This window comes from Elaeis guineensis, chromosome 10 (genome assembly GCF_000442705.2).
Source record: "Elaeis guineensis isolate ETL-2024a chromosome 10, EG11, whole genome shotgun sequence".
NCBI lineage: Eukaryota > Viridiplantae > Streptophyta > Magnoliopsida > Arecales > Arecaceae > Elaeis > Elaeis guineensis.
Genome location: NC_026002.2, coordinates 15,554,995 through 15,577,071, shown reverse-complemented (window position 1 = coordinate 15,577,071; position 22,077 = coordinate 15,554,995). Strand labels below are relative to the sequence as shown.

General features: G+C 39.0%; 2 protein-coding genes across 2 annotated transcripts; one reads left to right on the top strand and one right to left on the bottom strand.

The window, feature by feature from the left end:
- Window positions 1-11,220: 11,220 nt before the first annotated feature.
- LOC105053016 (protein TIFY 3) lies at window positions 11,221-16,997 on the top strand. Its single transcript, XM_010934013.4, has 5 exons — window positions 11,221-11,511; window positions 11,755-11,854; window positions 11,937-12,117; window positions 12,221-12,278; window positions 16,674-16,997. Exons 1-5 carry the CDS (start codon window positions 11,369-11,371, stop codon window positions 16,759-16,761), a joined length of 570 nt encoding a protein of 189 aa, XP_010932315.1. The 5' UTR covers window positions 11,221-11,368; the 3' UTR covers window positions 16,762-16,997.
- Window positions 16,998-18,615: 1,618 nt separating this feature from the next.
- Window positions 18,616-20,720, bottom strand: LOC105053017 (protein FATTY ACID EXPORT 7). The gene is made up of 3 exons (XM_010934014.4): window positions 20,406-20,720; window positions 19,071-19,205; window positions 18,616-18,943 (listed from the first exon to the last, which is right to left on the bottom strand). Exons 1-3 carry the CDS (start codon window positions 20,461-20,463, stop codon window positions 18,801-18,803), a joined length of 336 nt encoding a protein of 111 aa, XP_010932316.3. The 5' UTR covers window positions 20,464-20,720; the 3' UTR covers window positions 18,616-18,800.
- Window positions 20,721-22,077: the final 1,357 nt, after the last annotated feature.

The window sequence follows — 22,077 nt, the reverse complement described above, 5'->3', positions numbered from 1 at the left end:
TGTGGTAACCATAGGATGTGGAGAACTGGGCTCTGCTACCGGAGGCAAGGGAGGGGCCTCTTTCCAACGGAAAAAGTGTCTCGCCGAGCCAGTTGCCGTTGATCGTTGAGCTCTAGTTCTCGTCATTGCGAGTTTCCTTCTTGCCGCTGTCTTCTCCCTTCTCGACGCGCCAATCTATTACTACCAAACCCCTCGTCGCCTGTTCGCCGGGAACGAGCACCTGCAAAATGGAGCCCGCACTGACCGGAGTTATCTCCGACGGAGACCCTTCGATGCTTAAGTCAGAGAAGGAGACTGGACAATAGTAGAATGAGAACGGAGACAGAGCTCAGCATATCACAATTAGCTTACTGAAATTTGTTGTCTTACCCCATTTTTATAGAGTAGATCATCGTAACTGTCGGATATGGTCCCACATTTAGCGGCTTAGAATCACAGGACGGTAATCTCGTGGTGGGTTATTAATCTCCATAGATTACGTCGTGATATCAGTGGAGTAACCGTCCGTAACGGTTATGATATATTTGAATGAGTCGGCCGACTGTGCGTCGGGAGTCGGTTGTCGGTTAGTAACTCTGAAATACCGATGGCCGAAGTAGTTTATTGTCTGTAGAGTCCGAACATCGGCCGCCTATCGATCTTGATTCGGTGAAGAATATTCGGTTGGTTGGTCGAGAGTAGCATCGGCCTACTCAGCTGACATATAATCAGTAATTGCTTCTAGGATTGTCTGTTCGTTTAGTGGATCAGAGTCGGACGTCAGTCGGTGTGTGTCGAAGATCGGTCGATTTATGGAAGTCGATCGGTTTACTCCAATAATTAATATAATATATTATATTAAAGATGATATATTGATAGTACATATTATATATATTATGTAAATATTAATATTTAATTTAATATTATACTATTATATTGATATTATTATTATATATGTGAGGGTTAAATCAATCATTCTCCTTATAATGGCATACACAAGGTACACGATTTACGCCAAGTTAAATCTAGTTTTTTTTTTTTTTTTGGTAAAAAGGCGGTGTATTACATTACTGAAGTAGAGCTAGTACAAAGAGTCCAGGTTTTGAACACCAAACTTAAAAAGATTGTATAAGGAGCAAATGTCAGTCTAAGTAAAATAACAACCTCGCCTCCCATACACAAAGTAAAAACTACCAGCCATATAAACAAGATGTTAATCCAGATATGTAGACAACACTTCAACCACTGTTGATACATGATTAGAGAACAGCATTTTAGCCAAGAGGTAATCTCATAAACCCAGTAGAAGAACAGGTTCCAAACCATAAGCAGATTGTATAAGGAGCAAATGTCAGTCTAAGTAAAATAACAACCTCGCCTCCCATACACAAAGTAAAAACTACCAGCCATATAAACAAGATGTTAATCCAGATATGTAGACAACACTTCAACCACTGTTGATACATGATTAGAGAACAGCATTTTAGCCAAGAGGTAATCTCATAAACCCAGTAGAAGAACAGGTTCCAAACCATAAGCTGATGTGTAATCAGAAAAATCAGTAAATTAGAGTTCCACATTGATAGATAGACATTGCACCCTGGCAAATATAGTATACGATATAGGGTAACATACTATGAGCTCAAAACTGCACGCTACGAGGGTTGAAAGGATGAACAACAGCAAATTGAAGTTAGAATATGTTGATAGCATCTACGTCTATAGCCTGCCCAATAAAACAGAAATAGTCCAGCAGTCCATCTGCGACAATAATTAAATCAAGCACTGATGATGTAACTGGAGATTAGTAAGAGTTAAGAGAGAATAAAATCCCAGAGGACAACTGCCGTATTGAGAAACATCCACCGCAGCAGAAGAATCATGCCCATGTGAATATGATAACTAAACCATTAGACAATAAATACGAGAAGCAATGGTAATATTTTCAAGGCTATAACACAATAGCTTAGCTAAGGCGCCACATGCTGACAAACAATATCCAATAAAGATATTAAATCTAATTAGGATTTTTCTGCGGTGCTTCAAAAATTTTTTTAACCTTTTTACTACTTATCTATTTCTAACTATCAAACTAAAAAATAGACCATCGAATTTCAATCAGTTGACATGCATATGTACAGGACTGTTGTAATAAATATTTCAAAATTTAAAATTATTTCATATCATAAATTTTTTTAATCTTTTCAAAAAACCTCTCCTTTTTTTTCTTGGGGGGATGGCGATGGCTTGCGGTGATGCACAGTATGCAAAAACTGCAGCAAACCACAATGACTCGGGGTGGGAGGCAGTTTACGGCAGCATGGAGAAGCCGGGGGCAGACAGGAGTGGGTTTGTAGGGCGACACAGAAGCCGCGGGAGGGGAGGTGGTGGTGTGGGAAGCAATGTAGAATGCGAGGGCGGAGGCGGATGCGTGTAGGGGAGGGCGACGTGGGGTGGTGTGGAGAGCGGTACAAAAGGCGCGTGTGGAGGTGGGGGATGGGTGCGTGTGGGAGGATAGGCGTGCACGGAGGAGGGCGATGCGGGGTGGGGGGCCGGTTTGTGGCAGCACAGAGAAGCCATGGGGGAGATAGTGGGGTGTTGGGGAGTGGCGCAGAAGCCGGGGGTGGGCGTGCATAGGAGAGGGTGGCACAGGATGGGGGGTAGTTTGCAGCGACGCGAAGAAACCGCGGCTGGCAAAGGTGGGGTTATGGGGTGGCACAGAAGCTAGGAACAGACTCAGAGGGGAGATGAGGGGTGCTGGGGAGCGGTGTAGAAGGCGGAAGCAGGCACACATGGCAGAGGGCGGTGCGGGCAGATTGGGGGGATGGCAGAGGAGTTACAAGTGTCGGCGGGCGTTGGGAGGGGTGGCACTATGGGGAACCGCTGGCGGATGACCCATCGACGCACAGGAGGGGTGGGGGGACCGCGAGCGGAGGGAGACGGAGGACCTGAGAGCAGAAGGAGGTGGAGATGCCGCAAGTGGCGCCAAGGGATGGGGTGGGCGTATAGAAGCTGCGGGTGGTGCCGCCGAGGGAGGGGCGGACGACGGAGAAGGATGGGGGGCGGCAGGCGGCAGTGGGGCGGGGGGCGACGAGGAGAAACAACAAAGAAGAAGGAAGGAAAATTAAAAAATAATTAAATATTATTTTTTTTAAAAAATAAAATATAGAAAAATGATGGTAGTGTAATGTTTTAAATGCTCTTTATAATAAAATAATATTAATGAATCACTGTAGCAAAACCCATCTAATTAATATGGTTCGGTAGGGATTCAACTAGATTGTTAGATATAACTTATCTCAATCTCAAAATCTAGTTTTTGGCAACACACATCAAACAAAGCGTGGTTAAACACCCCTTACTATGGTTTTAGACGAAGCCTTCATGTTTAAAATGTATGATAGTTTACAAGTTTGATCTTCATCAATATAAAACCTCCAGCTATATTTTATTGATAAGATCTAAATCGCATGACCTTAAATTTTATAGAAGATCTAATTTATCAAATTCCCAAAATCTCGACCCGCCATGGTGCTATGAAAATAGTAAAAAAACACGTACATCTTGGTTCACTACGGACTATCTTATTTCAAAGAAGCAAGAAAAGTACGAAAGATGAGATGTATTTACTAAGTTAAGAACAATAGCAATATCAGATTAGATTAGGAATCACTACTATCCATAGGCATAGAATATATTTAGTTATATAGTGAAATAATAATTTACTTTAAAATTGTAAATTCAGAGGAAAAGCTTTCTGAAGAGAGTTAAGGTAGATAATTAATTAAAAAGTTTCTACGAGATGGTCAAGAAAGAAACAATCTGTATAGCACATCAAGCTCACACTAGGAAATTGATCTTAGCAGTGTTGGTTTAAACAAATTGAGGAAAAGAACTAAAAGGTTTGGCGTAAGATGCATGATTGTTGTCCTTAATTTGTTGCTCAAACACCTGGTTGATGTAATAAATGACAAATTTACCATATACTAAATGCTTAGGTATGAGGGAGTGATGAGGAATTCAACCTGTCTTTCAATTGCACAATAAATAGTTATATTTTGAAATAATGAATATAGATAAAAAAATTAGAAATTTTGTTTTAGATCTAATATAGTTATTTTGTAGATTATCTATGTCATAGGACAATAAGATAAAAGCAAGCACACACCAAGACACATGCCATGGTCAGTGTATAGAAACAATACCCATATATACAATTGCAGCCACTCATGATACGCGTGTTACAACCAAGCAGATGGCATCCAACGGTCCATGCCTATAAATTAGGATCAGTTTAATTAGCTATTCTACCAAAAGGCACTGACGCTTTTCATACTATTGATTAGCCAGCAATAATTAGTGAGGCAGTTGATCGTATCTTTCTACTGATAATTTTATATAATCAAACGAAGCAATTGTGTAAAACAAGTCAAGAAAAGTTGGAGTAGTTGGAATATTAGCTTCCTCCCTCTCCCATCCCCAGAAAGCGTTTGGTATAAATGTAAAAAAAGAGCAAAAAAAAAAAAAAATTATGCCAGATGATATGTATATCAAATAATATTTGATTATCAGTGTTGTGGGATGGGCATCGGGGGCATCGAGCCCGAAAGTCTCATACCGAAAACAAGCAAGAGACTCTACTGCTTATTAGTGCGAGTTCTCCCTCTCCCACGTGAGGCACCTTTTGAGGGCAAAACCGTGAGGGGCGGGGTGTTGACCGAGTCAAAGGCCCGGACCCCGTTCCAAAGCGGACAATACTTCACGATTGGGTGGAGGAGATGGTTCCGTACTAAGGGCAGTAGATCTCGACACCTGGCGCCATCTGTGGGATCCCGTCCCCTACCCGCGCAGTAGACTCCCTTGCTGGGGGGCTCTGTTGTGGGATGGGCATCGGGGGCATCGAGCCCGAAAGTCTCATACCGGAAACAAGCAAGAGACTCTACTGCTTATTAGTGCGAGTTCCCCCTCTCCCACGTGAGGCGCCTTTTGGGGGCAAAACCGTGAGGGGTGGGGTGTTGATCAGGTTAAAGGCCCGGGCCCCGTTCCAAAGCGGACAATACTTCACGATTGGGTGGAGGAGATGATTCCGTACTAAGGGCAGTAGATCTCGACACCTGGCGCCGTCTGTGGGATGTCTCGGCAGCAAAGTGTGGGGAGGGTAAAAACTTGGGTACAGGCGACCCTGTATATATAGCACCCCCCGACGGTCGAGATGAAGGCATGACCAATGAGGAACTCCCAGATCGTGCCATGTGGCATCATCCGGGCCGTCCGTCGGCCCAACGGTTCGATGCATCCATCCTCAGATCAGGCCACGTCACCTCCATCCGCTCCAACGGACCCATCCCAATAGCCACACGCCACGTGGCACAGAAACCGTGACGTTTTGTATCCCCGAAGGGGCGGCGGGAACGACGGTTCCCCTTCCCGATGGGACGAGACGTCTGGCGCCGATGGGACGAGACGTCTGGCGCCGACGGGATGAGACGTCTGACACCGACTGAACGTCTGACACCGACAGGACGTCTGACACCGACAGGACGCCTGACACCGACAGGACGTCTGACACCAGCGGATCTCCCGGCATTCACGAGGCGCCCGTCATCATGTCCCCCCATGGTACGGTCGTCACATCAACCCACGGGACGGTCGAAACTCAACACGTTGGTAATCCACTCCTTTTCGCCCGACGCCGCTACCCAAACAAAGACATTGGCCAGCGCGCCGTCCGACTCAGGAGTGGAGGAGGGCAACTGTTGGAGAATACCGACCGACCCCGCTTATGCCGACCGACCGACGGCTGCCGACCGACCGACGGCTACCGACCGACCGAGGATACGTCGGTCGGGCGGACCTTTTTCGCTCTCCCAACCGACTGCACTATGGAGTCCGATGCCCGACTCCTGCGACGTGCCCGACTGACTGTCGAATGGGCCCAAATTTTCACCCGACGCCCCTCAGGTCGGCGGCTCCTCCAATCGCCGTACTACTGCCAGGGACCGTCAGTCCTGACAACAGCATGCGGCACTGCCGCCAAGGGGCATTATCCCACCTAGGGTATGGGTCAACCCTAGCGATTTGACAGCCCCACGGTGATTTGACACATTTACGACGACTCTGACAGTCTCCAGTGAGTTGACAATTCTTCAATTGTCCGCGCCATTAATGACGGCGCCATACCATGCTCCACTAATATATCGGGGAAGGCAACAGTGCTAGAGGTCCGGGCCGAAAACTATCAGGCTTGCTCCCTCTCTCTCTTTCTCTCTCTCGTTGAGCTCCTTGTTTTCTTCTCACTGTTGCCCAGTCTCCTCTCTGACTTGACCGTCGGAGGGTCCCCGCCGGAGCCGTCTCCGATCAGTGCGGACTTTCTTTTGCAGACGCCCGTTCCCGACGACCAGGCGACGAGGGGATTGGCCGCAACAATCAGTATTTTTATAATATACTGGAATTCGAGAAAACTATCTATTTTTTTGAAAATAATAAAATTATCCTTGACCTGTTATAGTACATTTCATACAATAATATTTATATTCAAAATATAGCATTTTGCAAAAAAAATGAGCTATTTCAAATCTAAAAATAATATATTTCAAATCCATGTCCATTTTATAAATGATGTTTGGCTGATATAAATTGTTTCCAAATCTTGTGCTTCAATCAAACATGATCTTGTAGCCCTGCATCTGGCCTCGCACTTGTTTGGATGTATAAAAGGAAAAAAGATATTTTAAGATTCGAGGGAACATGGTTGGGACCAGAGTCCACGACCACCACAAAATCGATATATATTTTTTTTTTTTCTTCCTCTGCTTCAGACCACAAAATTGATAGTTGGCGGTGAGAAATGCACGGGCTTCACGTGCCCAAAAGCTTTCAAGTTTAAACCCACCGCCCGGTAAAATAAGCTCGCAGCCCCGAAAACAAGAGTACGATAACCACTGCCGATACCTGTGACAGAGGCGGTGCACCAGCCCAAAGGCTCAGCCAAACCACTAATTTGTCTTTGGGGAAAAACTAATAGTTAAAGCACCCATTTGAAAATCCCCAACACCACACCCTAGCACTAACGTACGTGTCATCGCCCATCTGGTGCCATGTGTACATCATGATGTTTTGGCTTGTTTTTTAAAACCATGGGAAAATATATATTTCTTGTACGTTAGGGTTGTTTTAGGCACTCACATCACCTACCATTTGGACATTAGCCGATCACATCACCTATTTTTGGATATCCTTTCTTTTGAAAATCCTAATGGAGTTTCTAGCTACATCCACCAAGCTACTCTTTGTTTAATGTCAATGAGATAAGGACTAAAGCAGGCAATTGGAATTTTATAATACAGTTAAGTGATTTTCATTTTCAGAAAGAATAGAATTTCTTAAGTTATACAAACATTGCTGGTCATTTTTTTCATGCATACTCATTTTTATATGACAACATAGCGTGCTATGTGATCAATATATTTTTATCTACATCATGTCCATCTAGGTTTAAATATTCAAGGGTGCACTATCTAGAATTCTAATCTTGAACTTTTATTTTAGAGAGATATGTTCATTAAGATTGTTCTTTGGAAGAGATTCGCTTATCGATAGACCAAATTCGACGATACACATCCATCTTTCTAATAGTATAGCTGCAATAAATTCTAGTAAAAACAAAAAATAATATCTGAACAATTAGAATGAGTTATAGATATTTTATTATAGACAATGATGTAGCATCAATCCAAAAAATGTTATTTTAATAGAAGTTGACAAGTCCATAATTTCTACTTAAAGGTGTTTAAGAAGGCCTAATATTTTAATTTTGCAATGGATTATAGCTAATCTTACCAACTAATCACAGCAATGGAAAACTAAGTTTTGTTTGACTATGTGGTTGAAGATTTATTTGAGACCCAGAAATTAGGTTTTGAAAGGACCACATTTAATCCCACCAATTACATTGTATATTGATGTTAACCTAATTTTTGACCGGCAATTTGATAAATTAAGTCTAGCAATTAAAGACTTAAAATAGTCACCATGTTGAGTGGGATTGTTAAATAACAATTAAAAAAAGTGGGTAGAGAAATTAAATTGGAAAGAGAGAGAATTTCTTTTAAATGGCCAAACTGTTTAATCTTTTAAGAATATTTTTGTCACAATTTCTTTTAAGTCAGTAAAATAAATTGAACGCAGTAAAGAAAAGAAAAAAATGGTTCACTGAATGCATATAATTCCTACGAGAAGGCAAAGTCCTCTGTATGGTTATGTTTGGAATTAAAGATCATCCCAGAAATCTCTACAATTTAGACATGTATTAATTCGTGATGCACAAAATTCTGCACCAGCTTCTACAGCAAGGGCATGGTTCTATATATTTCTTTCTTTCTTTCTTTCTTTCTTTCTTTTTTTGGTACAAAGGGCACTGATCTATTTCTGATAAGCGGACATCTTACTTGTTCTAAATAATAGGAGCTCTCTAGCATAAATTTCTTTAATATGCACTATATAAATATGCCAAGTGAGCACTACTTACCAATAGCTTGCCTTATGTTCAAGTTGTGGAGTTCTTATAAAAGGGTAATATAGACACAAACAGGATCTCTGGTATCAGATGGAATTCTCCCACAAGATTTGTAATGTGATATGATTAATTTGTAATATGGAGGATGAGTTTATCTTGTCAGCTAACCATGTTTTCATGGTATTGCTGATGATAAGATCTTACATTAGGTCTAGGTTTAGGCTCAAATACATGCATAAGATTTGCAACATGACATATTGATCATACACAAATGGCCTACAAGACTAAATTTTTCGTATTATCAAATTTTTCCTTTTGATGTAAACAATGGCAACAAATCAAAACTCATCAAGATACCAAATAGTTAATTAGAATGCCTGAATACTATAATGCCAAATGTCATATCTTTAATCCTTTACTGCAGAAGATTTAAATAATTAACCTCCAGCGCACAGGATAGATAGAAACATTGAGATCTGGAGATTCGTAAATATCTTTGTTGCCAACATTCCAAGTGGACATTGGCATGTGTTAGGTCATGGCCCACGCGCCACACCTCACTCTTCTTTTTCAAAAAATTTTTTGGGTAAAGTGTCACATTTCCTTTTTATGTGCTCCCCCTTTACCTTTTTTATTTTATTTTATTTTATTTTATTTTTTCCAGAAGCTCCCTCTTTTACTTTGGTAAACCTTTTTGGCAAAGGAAGTGACGAGAGAAATTTAACATGAGTAAATGATTAATTCACATAAATTAAAAATTTAAACTAGATACCCTCTAGTTGATTGAGATTAACATACATAATCCAACAATCTAAGAATAGAATTGTTGGGAAGCATGACATTGACATGTATCTAAATAGACACCACCAACTAGTATCACTATCTTCATCACATTGCTTAAGAACAACATCATGGCTTGCGCAAGTTGCACAGTTTTTTCTGGGATTTTACCTACTCCTAAGGTAGCATGGCTTGTTCAAGCACACCACTTGTTGGAAGATGCAAACAGGATGGAGGTATCTCGTGTCCGGAGAAGTACAAACTTTATCTTGTCAAAGAAAAAAAAAAAAGGAAGTACAAAATTTATGAGAAAACCTATTTTGGGTAAACTCTTGATGCTGTCCACTTTGCGTTGAACTTGAGAGATCAAATCTCAGGTCACCAACTCTCTACCGAATGAAGTGGAGTGATTTGATGGAATAGCACGTATCAATTTAGGGTTGTCTAATCATCAGGTATCTTGCAGTACAAGTGGTGATTGGATGGGACAGAAACAGGATTCATCCGTTAGGGTTGTCCTTACGCATCAAAGAATATCATATATTCTATATCATGCAACATCCAGCAGTATGTCTCGTATTAGTAAAAATTATGTACCGCATTTTTTTTTTGTTGTCTAATGATCTACCACCTAGCAATTCACAGATGATGATTGATGAAGAATAAACTCATCTGATTTAAGCATAAAAAAGAGCGATCTTGCTATAATCACCTCAAAAAAGAAGTGATAATTGTAATTATCATCTAATACACAAACATATGTTCTTAACTAGTGCATCTGCCTCTGGTAAGCATAAATCAAGTAGAATGAAGTTTTAATTGAGTGTTGACGTATATTCAATTTGCTCGACGCCAATATAATTGATTCTATCATTATGGAATGAAAAAAATAACTGATATATGTCTATACATGTCTTTTTTTTTTTTTTTGATAAATCAGATTTACTAAATCAACCTAATATACATACATCCATAAGAATTAAAAAATAAAAAAAGTAAAAATTCATTAGGAAAACTTATCAAAGCACCCATATTTAATAATGCTATCTCCAACATCTACTAAAAAGAAAGAACAAAATACAAGATCATCATTTTCTCAAAACTATTAGGATAGTATCTTCTTTGTCATTTAAAAAAAATATCTTTTATAGTGTTCGATAGGTACAACACTTACAAACAACACATCTACTGGTTGAATCTGGATACTCATTTCATTGTAGAATAGTTTGGTGAGTAGATAATCACCTATTCAGCGATGTTTATTGTAATTTATCTATTTCGATTATAAATACTAAAAATTCGAATCTTTGATTATTATGATCATATCATGAAGTGGTAACGATCATTGTGATATTCATCCGACAAATATACCTAACTCAATTTATTTTTAACTAATGCATTTGCCTCCCTCAACTATAAATATAATTAATTAGAGTTATTTTTTGATTACCAAGAAAATTCAAGCTAGCTTAAGATAAGGATGAATATTAATCCATTTAACTTGTTCGGAACGAGCTATATTTCTTATAAAATGATCAGATTCGAATATAAATTTTTAATCTATTTAATAAATAGATTGAGTTTTATTAATAAATTTTTTTAATTTATATTACATCCGATCCAATTTATATTTTATTCTGTTCAACTTGATTGCCATCTTAATTTACGATATAATTTTTTTTTTTCTTGCAAATTGGCGGAGAGGTTGATCAAAACCGTAGAAAAAGAACTAAATAAACGCTAGACACCTAACCTGCCAGTCAAAGTAGAAATACAACTACTATTATGCGTACAAGACGAGAAAAGGATGAGGAGAAGACAAGAAAACACGAGAGTCATGTGACTTAATTCAAAGTCTTATTTGATTGGACTATTCTACCATTCCTCTTTATATTCTTTTCCCCCTTAATTCCTTCCTCCCAAGGGATTGATGGGTATGGGAAACCAGGGATAGACGTACGTTCCCTCTTCCATAAAAAAAAAAAAAAAAATTAAAAGAAAAGAAAAATAAATTTCCCTCTCTCTCCTGTTCCCCCTCCAAAAAATCTTCTATAATTCACCACCAGCTCAGATCGAGAGACCTCTATAGATACGATGGAGCCGGCCAGCGCCAAAGAAGCGGAGAAGATTAGGGAAGACGATACCGTCGAAATCAAGCGCGAGGCGGAGACCGAGGAGGACGAGAGCGCCCTCCATCTCTCCCTTAAATCGGTCATCGACGCCGACTCCAACAGCAGGTATGGCGGTGGAAGGGAAGCAAACATTCGTCTAGGGCTTTGCTTTTGTTCCCAATTCTTGGAAGCAGGAGAATAATCCCCCAAAATTAGAAGAGATTCCCTTTCATTTCTCTCCCTCTTTCCTTAACTTTATTATTAGTTTTTAGTCTTATTCTTAGGCTAAAATCCTCAATCGATTTTAAGCGTTTATGATTTGTCTCCCCCCAAATATTTGTAATTCATTTTGTTGTTGAATTTTTGGAGGAACTCGGCAACCCCAATGCCGAACGCTTCGGGCGGTTCCCAGCTCACCATCTTTTACAACGGCGCCGTCGGCGTCTACGACGCCGTTCCACCGGAGAAGGTTAGCTTTTTCTCTGTTTTTTTTTTGGATGCTTTACCATCCCAGTTCGGTCGGTGATCAATCTGGTTGGTCGCTGGAACAGGCCCAGGCGATCATGCTCATCGCTGCGGCGGCTGCGGCCGCGGCGAATAACAGCAATGCTGCTGCCAAGGGGTCGCCGGTGCTCACAAGGTCTCTGTCGCTGCAGAGCTCCTCAGGAGGGGTATCGCCGCAGAACCAGCTGGTTGCGAATCCCGGCAATTCCCTCTGCAAGCTGCAAGCTGGTAATGTTGGGTTGTCTTCCTTGGTTTTCGCCTAAGATTTAAGGGAGGGTATGTCTCCTAGGTTGGTTTTGGATATGTAGTGAGGAGTTGTGTCGTTGTGCAGAGCTGCCCATTGCGAGGAGGAATTCGCTTCAGCGGTTCTTGGAGAAGCGCCGGGACCGGTAAATTGCCTTCTCACCTTCACTTCTATGTTGAAATCACACTGTTACAACTTTCTTGTGCGACCAGTTAGGTGGTGTTTGAGGCAGTAATATTTCATGGTATTCTTCTAAATCTACTGACAATGGAGTTGAAAACAGGTCCTGTTAAACAAGAATAGTTCCAATTGAAGGGTTTTCACTTGGTTAATAGTTGACTCAGAAACCAAGTTTAGGAAATATAGATACTCTTAATTATCAAGGATCTACATGAGAAATGCAGTTCATCAGATGGATGACTTTGTTTTTTTGATAAACAGGAAAGAAAAGAGAAGATTAAATGGATCACTTCAGCTATTTGTGTGTGTGTGAGAAAGAGAGAGACAGAGAGAGGGATGCACCACCAAAATGTTTTGTGGTCGTTATTTAACATTTTCAGAGATGGATATGCACACACAAAAGGTGATTGTAATTCAATAATGTTCAGTTTTGGAAGGCCTAAAGTATGAATACACTCTGAGGAGGTTACTGAGGTGGATGTGTGCTTAAGGAGAAAGTATAAGAGTAAAAAGTGAGAACATTAAGCTTGTCATTGAAGTAGAGGGTGTAATTTATGAGTAAAACTTTTTTTTTTTTTTTTTGCTGGAACTAGGATTGGAGAAATTCCGGCCAAAACCCACGGGAGGAGAGACAAACTCAGGTTGCTGGTACCAACCCTTAAAAGACTTTACCAGCTGCACTAGTTGGTAACTCAAAAAATTAATAAAAAAAGGAAGAATTTTATAAGTGAGTGTTATAAAGGACATGTTCTGAGTAATACAACTTGAGATGAGCAATAATATACCAACATGAAAAGAGATGAATAACCCTGAAGAATCAGGTTGAGTGCACAAACTTTGACTCTGTGGGTCTGCTGCCCAGGCAACCCCTGAACTTATTCCTCAAGCCTGTGTCTGTTTTCCTGTTTGTTTGAATTTTTCATTTCATAATTCATATAGCTTTTGGACTGCACATCACATGCCACAATTTTGGGAAGGAGTCTGGATTAAAAGATGAAGGCTTTACATCCCTTGGATAATAACTTTAAGGGATAATAACTTTTGGACTACCCTTGGATAATAACTGATGATAAAGTAGGAACCATATACCATTCACAAGTAAATAGGATGAGGCTGTAACATCCCGGATGTTAAAATAGTAATCCCTTCGATCTTGTAGTGTTCTTTCCTGCAAATATTTAGGCTACATTGAGAATGTAGAGGATCAAAATTTTGCAGTGATCTTTAGCATGATCCTAGCTGCTCTGCTTGGCAGTCCAACCATCAGTTTGTTTCAGTGTATGCATTGACCGCTAACAGTCGCAAACAGCAAGAAGCTCTCCACTGATATTTCTTTTGTTTAAAGCACATTTCATTCTACCTGGATTTTCCTCTATTCCATACAATCTATACACATTCTGTTCATAACATGTGATTTATAATGTCTGGATCTAACATGGCTGGTTGTTTGTAGTTCTTCATCATGTCCCTTGCTTCTGCATTGCCTAATTGAATTGACTACTATTTATTCAAACTATGGCTTCCCAGCTTATCATGTGTCATGGGCTCCATGGTTGTTCCTTTTTGCTCTTTGTTGCACTAGTCCATCCTTTGTCAGAGGACACCACCTCGTCCTACTCTGGGTCCATTAAATCCAAAATTTCCTTCGGGCTTTAGCTTGCTTTGCAAGAGTTTCGGGCATGCTGATAATTCAGTATCTTCCTCACTTGTTCCCATGGCATCTTATTTTGGGAGTCAGCTCACTTGTTCAACATCTATCATGTTGGAGTGCAAATCCCATTATGATGTGACTTTTTTAGTTTATGAACCTAGGTCCTGATCCAAATAAGGTAAACTTGATAGTTGAGTTAATTTCTTGCAGAACTGGCTTTTACATTTCAAAGTTTCTATTTTTTTATATAGACGCAAAGATGTGTGGCTGCATTATTTGAACTGCACCTTCAATTATCTCTCATTAACTTGAGCATATATGCAGGGACTACCACTGCAAGTATTATGTTTAACTATCACGGTAACTGTTTTGTGATTTGAGTATATGCAAAGATGGATAGGTAGCTCCAGCTCTACTATCGATGGCAGAAAGTAGCAGCCACAAAAAGTTTTTTGATGATAAGTGTAGAAATAGATTGATGATAAATAGTAGACTGTAGAAATAAAACTAGACTTCTCTTTACCTCAAATGGGGGACATAGATCCGTGGTCCTAAGGTGCTCAGGTGTGTGGCCGACAAGGATAAATGAGCTCCCTGCCTTGGCAGCATATGTGACCTGCCAGCCTGATGCAAACAACCGTATGGGGTTTAAATGTGGTGAGGGGCCACACTTTGGTTGTCAACTGTGGCAGGTTGCTTGCTAACAGGTTTCTCAACAACCTGTGCCTTTGGATGCCATCTATAATCATATTCCTTTATATTTTCCATGGAGAGAGAGAGAGAGAGAGAGAGTAGGCAGATGAATTTAGCATCCTAATCCTGATCAAGAAAAAGGCTGTTGAATGGAGGTAGGTGACTGTTTATTTTCCCATGACTGACCAAGTAAAAGGTTTCTGAACGGAGGGGCCCAAGGGTTTGCATTTATTCAGGTGATAATGGGTTGGTAGGTATATTTTAGTTGCGGTGGAGTTGGTGTTAGTTCACAGGGACCATCTTATGCGGAGATGCACACATATGTGAAGGAAGGCGACATGGAATGTGAACCTCAAAGAACCTGTATTGAAATGTTGTACCCTTCATCCTTTTCGTGTAGAGCCCAGGATTTAAGTGTGCAAGGTATGATTTGCATTACGTGCCAACCACATGTGTGTTTAGGTTTAACATTCTATAGTTTTATGTGGTGTGCTAGAGATACATTACATGGTGTCTCAATGGATGCTTTTGCTTCTGTCATGGTGGCTTGACGGATGGATGAAACGGATAAAGTTATTTTATACTTTGATTGTGTTTGTATCTATTCTTTTGTGTGCTCTAGCTTGTATTTGGTTGGGGTCATGGGAGAAAGGATGGATGACTCTATTTATCATTTACTTCAAAATCTTAAAATGGATAGATAGAAAAGAAGAATTGCGCATCCATCTAGACGTACCATTTTGTATCCTCTTAAATTAAAAGGATGCAAGAAAGGATGGATGGAGTATTTGAAAGGTGAGTTTCAATGTTAACAAAATTATCCATTATTATTATTAATTATTTTAATTTTAGTATATAATTTTTATAATTATAAGTAAATAATTAGAATTGTCTTTTATTTTTATTTATATTCACTATTTTTAGTTAACTATTTATATAAAATTAATTAATTATTTTAAATTAAATTATAAATTAATTAATTATTTATATAATTAACATTAAATAAATTTATTCATATATAATTAAATTATTTATTAAATTAAATTAATTAAAATTAAATATTTATATAATTATAAATTATAAAAATTATAAGTTTATATTATTGCTCTGCTCCTTGAGTATAAATAAGTATTATAAATTGATAATAATAATAATCAATGGGTAGTTTAATAAAAATATCATACAAATATCATCCATCCTTTCTTTCATTCCTTCTATCCAAATAGAGAAAGAAATCATTCACATCCATTTTTATATGTTTCACCGAATACATAAGAAGATTAATGGAAGATCCGTCCATTCTCTTCCTCATCCATCATTTCTCTTCTATTTATCCTTTCTTTAATCTATCCTTTGTACAAAACAGAGGGTTAGTCATTTTAACCATACTTGTCAAGCACCGTCATGCTTTGATTTGCACTTTTAGGAGAAACAAAAAAGAGGGGTGGCTGGGCTATGGTTGCCTGACAATGGACTCATATCTTGCCCAAAGTTGTAATGATCTCGGCCACCCAAGTATGTAATAATCTGTGATGTCTGGTGATTCATAGTTTAATGATGTGAAATTTTCAGCTACTCTTGGCCAACATGTACAGTTTACAGAAACTGCAGCATTTACTCAAGCGAGTTTGGCCTTAACTTTCCCTCAAAGTTTGAACCTAACATAAATTTGATAAGATTATTGTTTGGCACTGTTTGCAATTAAACGTGAGGTGAGGCAACTGGTAAGGAATTGCAGGGCCTTAAACCAAAATAAGCCAGGAAGCCTTTGAATCTTGATTTTGAGGTCATGTCATTCCTTACGTGCATCTCATTGTTATTCCTAGTATCTTCTTCAGTCATGGATTGCTCTGAACTGAATGATTCATGCAACTCCTTTTTTTAACCTGTAATGCTGAGTGATGTTTTACTAGTATTTGAGGAAGGAAAAAAAAAAAAAAAGGAGAACTACTGGATTACTATAGTTGTCTCATTTTCTTATTGCTCAACTCTTTTTGCCAATTTCTTTTGGGGCAGGTTGGTGAGCAGAGCTCCTTATGCTTCTGCGAAAACATCATCGGATGGCATGGAAGTGTCTGTGGAGGGAAAGCCTCAAATCTCTTGACCCGTCTGCATGGCTCTCTAATCCAATTATCCCAGGGTTGTCGTAAATTAAGTCTATGTTATTGTAAGAACCTTGACCGGGCCATAGACCTAATCCTTTATTTCTATAAGTTCCTGTTGTTTTGGACTTTTTGCTGTAACATGAACTTAAACCCCGTGACATCTGTGATGTTCTTGTCTGTACCATCAGACTATGATGTTTCTCTAATTATGCATCAGTTTCTAGACGTTGCTAAATATGGATTCTAGCTATTTGTTGAAAATGGAAAATTAAAGGCTTGTTTGATGTTGCATTTATTTATTGTTTTCTAGTTACAAAAACTGAAATGAAAAAAAAAATTTAATTTTATTATTTTATGTTTTAAATGAAAGGAAGAGCCTTCAGTTTTAGTTTTTTTTAAAAAAATATATATTTTTCTTTTGCAATCACGAACACTAGCGTACCGTCTTCCCCTCCACAGCTACCCTACCATAACATAACTAATTCACTATCATTTGCTTTTTATATCGTTAACGCAGTCACCACCACCGTGGTAGTCATTATTAAAAAGTGATGCCAAACGGCATCCAAGATCGTGAATTACAATATTAAGCCCTCCTAACCATCTAAATTTTACACCAACAACAAAGTCTAATCTGGATGGTTCATGCAGTGTAAGTTATAATCAATAAGCTCCCACATGAAAATTAAGTGAGCTTTTAAAATTGGCCAATAGCCTTTGAATTGATTCCCAGACATTTGTAGCCGATGAGGATGGCAAAATTCCTAAGAAAAATATATATATATATATAATACTGACGCTAGGCAAAACTAATTATAACCATAGCCATAACCATTAACCTTATTTCGGTTGCACCCATATGGCTAGCATTGGCCATATATAATAAACGTAAAATGCTCATTGCCGTCTGGGTGCACCGCCAATTAAGATCCAAAAATGAAGAACAGCTACTCATTGCTGCCCGGCTGATCGCCATGTCTCAAGTAGCACATTTTGAGCTGCCTCGTTTGCAAGGCTTGCCAATCATAGATTCAGATTGATGGTATAACGCACAGGTAAAGAAGTGTACACAAGCAAAATATAACGCAGAGGTAAAGAAGTGTACACAAGCAAAATTAAATCGCATCTAGGAAACCATCAACATAGAAGCAGAGATAAGAGAGGCAAACCTTGATAAAATTTGATCAACCAAGAACAATGTACGGTCAGCATGAGATGCTCTTCTAGCTGGTACTGGTAAAAGTGGCAAGTTGTTCATGCAGTATATAACTTCAACCAAATTTAGTTGTTTTATTTTGATCTCTGTAAGTACTTAGTTCTTCCGGTGAGGATTTAAATCTCAGGCAACATCATTCTTGTTATTTGATAGAACACTGCTGCCTTTTTCAGGTAACTTAAATCATGCTCGCGATCAATATTGAAGGTGAAGGCCAAAGATGATATTTGGGTAATTTAATAACACTGCACGCGATGCATGCGGCATGGATCAGGTGGTAAATGGACAACCAGTAGCAGCTTAAGGTGGTTTGAAGTTCAAAAACAGACTTGCCCTCCTTTACAGACAAAAATAATTAGAAGCCCCCTTGTTCTAAATTTGTTCTTCTGTCAACTAGGACGAATAAAGATGCAACATAAGAAACAATCTAAAGATGCAACAGAAATGGCAGCAATATGAAACAAACGCGAATATTTCCTTGTCTAGTGAAATGTTGTATAAACTAGAAAATCTACCATATCTAGGCACGCATGCTATTACAGCTAAGTAAAGATTATGTAAGCAATAGGAATACAAGTAAAAACCTTCAGCAGCAAATTTTTGGAAATATAAAGTAACCAACCACAACAGTAATGTCTGGGTTATGAAAAGCACCTAGTCATCCCAAAGTATAATATTGATTTTAACAGCAGAGTGACTGTCACCACATCAAAGAAAAGGATAACAGGCTACTGGTTATCATAAAAACAGTGGTCCACAGACCCACAAAAAGGATCATCTGAAACAACAAGCATCAGGCCAGAGTTCACCGAGAGCAGGTTATCATGCATGCGTGCTACGTAGAATTCCATGGAAATAGCCACCAACCATGACTAAAGACACGAGAGATACAACACCTGCTGGAAATATCTTCCCAGACTTCTTGAAGCGAGAAGCCATAACGGTCAGTAGTGCCGCTGATATACCTGAAAGGTGAAACAATAAAGTCATTGACATTAGGGGGGGGGGTGGGGGGGAGGGAAAAGGAAAACATTAGTGAAATCCATAAACTTAGAATTGCCGTTAAAGAGCTTAGCAAAATCCATGTCATACCTAGCCCTAGGGATGATGCAAAAGCTGGTCTTACTGGAAGTTGTGTGTACACATAATACAGTAGAGTGGCCGATATCCCTCCAGCAGCTAATGACACCTGGCTCCCCCTCTTGACATATCCCATGACTCCGCCCACTGTCAATACTCAATATATCATTCAGAAACATAAAAGTCTAAGCTTGAGAAACAAGGAAGCACTCTAGCCTTGCACCAGATGTAATACAAACAAGAGTATCTCGACAATTCGGTCGCTGCTTGCAATCCAAGTTATATGGTTGCTACAATATCGCAAAAGGCACAGAAAACAGATCAAGACTACACAGAATTGCCTACAGTAAGAATCATATGTTGAAAGATGATTCCTCCTGTCGTAAGCTGCAGAAACAGACCTTTTGAAAGATTTCATTACAATAATATATCAAAACTACAGGTCTACAACTGAAAAATCTTATTACAATAAGAATTGCCTTTCTATATACTCTATCAATTTCAATCAACTGAAAAATCTTACCTCGATACTCTAAAGGCAGCATCAATTCTTTCAATAGCTTCTAATTTTTCATTGCATGTGACCAACATCTACCGAGAGTGAAAAAAAAGCAGCCAAGCATCCGAATAGATTTTATCGAGATTACAATTGATTCTACTTTTGCCAAAAATATGAATAGGTTATGTGCCAAATCATTCTAACAAATGATCATTCACTTTGCAAGAACAATTCTGAGAATGGAAGGCCTACATTCAACAGACAAATCAACAGAGAAGAGAATACAAGATCACTAAGTAATAATAATTCTTACTGCTCTAAGCTGCACAATCAGACCCTTTTAAGGATCTCATTCCAGTAATCTATTGAATCTACAAAGCTACAACAGTAAGAATTACATATCGATAGACTCTTCCAATTGTGATCAAACTGAAACAGAGTATTCAATACCTTTAAAGCCAACAACAATTCTTTCGATGGATTCTTATTTTGGGAATTGCATATTGCCAACATCTACTTAGAGATGGCAAAAACATACAGTGTGGCCAGATATCCGAATAGACCTTACCAAGATTACAGTTGATTATACTTTTGGCAAAAATATGAATACTCCTGGGCTACATCATTCAGAGAAATGATCGTTCACTTTGCATACACAATCCTCAGAAGAATACAACGTTATTAATTTATGAGTAGGCTATCGTCTCCTCTGTACTAGCTTTAACTCTGACCACAAAACTAGCATACCATGGTGAAGAAATTAAAACGAAAACCCAATTAATCAACAGGATAAAAGAGATGTAGACGGGATGGCATTCGAATTGAGTGGTGAATGGGAACGGGATCACCTCCGACGAGGGCAGCATAACCCAGCGTCAGCTTCTGAGACATGGACATCCCGCTCATCTTCTTTTTATCCTCGTCTGAACACCCTTCGTTCTCCTCGGGTTCTCCCCCTCTACAGTCACCGTCGCCGGCTACGACTTGCAATTCGATTTTTCTGACCGCAGGATCGCCCACGGTTGGCGACAGCACCGATGAAGCGGCCTCTTTTGGAGCGATCGGCGGCAACGGTAGGGATCGGGGTAGCACCGGCGGTGGCGAAGGCGCGGAGGAGCGAAGAGGGGAGAATAAGGTCTTGGTATCTGGCCCAGTGGGAACTTCTAGAAGATTAAAAGTCTAAGATTGAAAGCCATCTAACTATTACCCAAAACAAAAAAAAATCTAACAGGGATTGTATCTTTCACTCGAAGGATAGATTCATCTTTCTTCGCCCGAATAGACCATTGGATCGCGCAATACAAGTTGATATCTGTGCCGGCGGGGTGATGGAATAAGGGGTTTGGAGAGCTTTGGGATTGCATAGAGTGCGATCCAACGGTCGAAGTCGCAAAAACAAAATTCATCATTCTTTCGTGCGAAAGATACAACCGGAACCTTCTTACAGCGTTGGACCATCGTTGTCAGCCGCGTGTGTTGATTTTGTTTGCTCTTTTGGATGATAGGGTTTGTAATTGCTATTTGCTTCTAGGTAACAAATTACATTATCAAATTAGAGCAGATTGATAAATATTTTCATGATGATTCATTTTATATCAATTGGTTTGGCAGTATAAGGAAATTCTAAGTTGGTTAGAATGGAGGAGGACAATCCAACTAATTTAGGATTAAGGTTACGTTGAGTCTTGTTGAGTAGGCGACACGAGCAAATTTATACCTTAATTGCATAGAGATTTTTTTGAAACACCATACTTGCTTCGGATGGGGTTGTATCTTCAGCAAAATAGTGATTTCATTTTGTAGCATTGTCATTGAATGGTATTCTGCCTAAATCTCAAAGTACACTAAATCTTTTTAATCATATATTTTTATGGGTCTCAGGGTGAACAATGCACGATCCAATGGTAGATTCGCATGAAAAAAAATGAATCCTTTTTTTGCATGATACAACCTATATCTTGATGCCATCATGCATATGTTTGAAGGCAACTTTTATTGCCATTTGAAAGTTATATTCTTTGTATAGGCAAACTTTTTTTTTTTTTTTGGAGAAAGAGACAATTTTGTTAAAGAAAGAGATAATTTTATCACCAAATGTAAGATACAATGAATTAGTAACATTAGAAATTCTTTGTGATCGCGAACGGTGTAGAAAATTCGACAAGGAGCACATTACTTTATGTGATTGGTCTACGTACTCACCACTTCCCAATGCATATTTAATTTTGACATAGAATGTTATAATTTTTTTCAAAGAATAGAAATATTTTCATGATTCAAAATTTTCAAATGAAAAAATAAAACTGCAAATATTAAATGCACATTGAAAAATGATTTAGACAAAAATATCTCTTTTATATTATGACATCCTTACACATATTATGACATCCTGGACCATATATATTATAACATATTGCATACAGAAAATCATAATTTGACACAGGATGTTATAATATGCTACAGGATGTCATAATTTTTTGGATCATATTATGACATTCTGCATGTAAGAAGTCATAATAT

Excerpts from the sequence above, each read along its gene's own strand:
- LOC105053017 (XM_010934014.4), bottom strand. The coding sequence starts at position 20,463 with ATGAGCGGGATGTCCATGTCTCAGAAGCTGACGCTGGGTTATGCTGCC. Across the intron at positions 19,206-20,405 it reads TTATGCTGCCCTCGTCGGAG|TGGGCGGAGTCATGGGATAT; the intron begins GTGATCCCGTTC and ends GAGTATTGACAG. Across the intron at positions 18,944-19,070 it reads TGCATCATCCCTAGGGCTAG|GTATATCAGCGGCACTACTG; the intron begins GTATGACATGGA and ends TTCACCTTTCAG.
- LOC105053016 (XM_010934013.4), top strand. The coding sequence starts at position 11,369 with ATGGAGCCGGCCAGCGCCAAAGAAGCGGAGAAGATTAGGGAAGACGAT. Across the intron at positions 12,118-12,220 it reads CCTCTGCAAGCTGCAAGCTG|AGCTGCCCATTGCGAGGAGG; the intron begins GTAATGTTGGGT and ends GTCGTTGTGCAG. Across the intron at positions 12,279-16,673 it reads TTGGAGAAGCGCCGGGACCG|GTTGGTGAGCAGAGCTCCTT; the intron begins GTAAATTGCCTT and ends CTTTTGGGGCAG.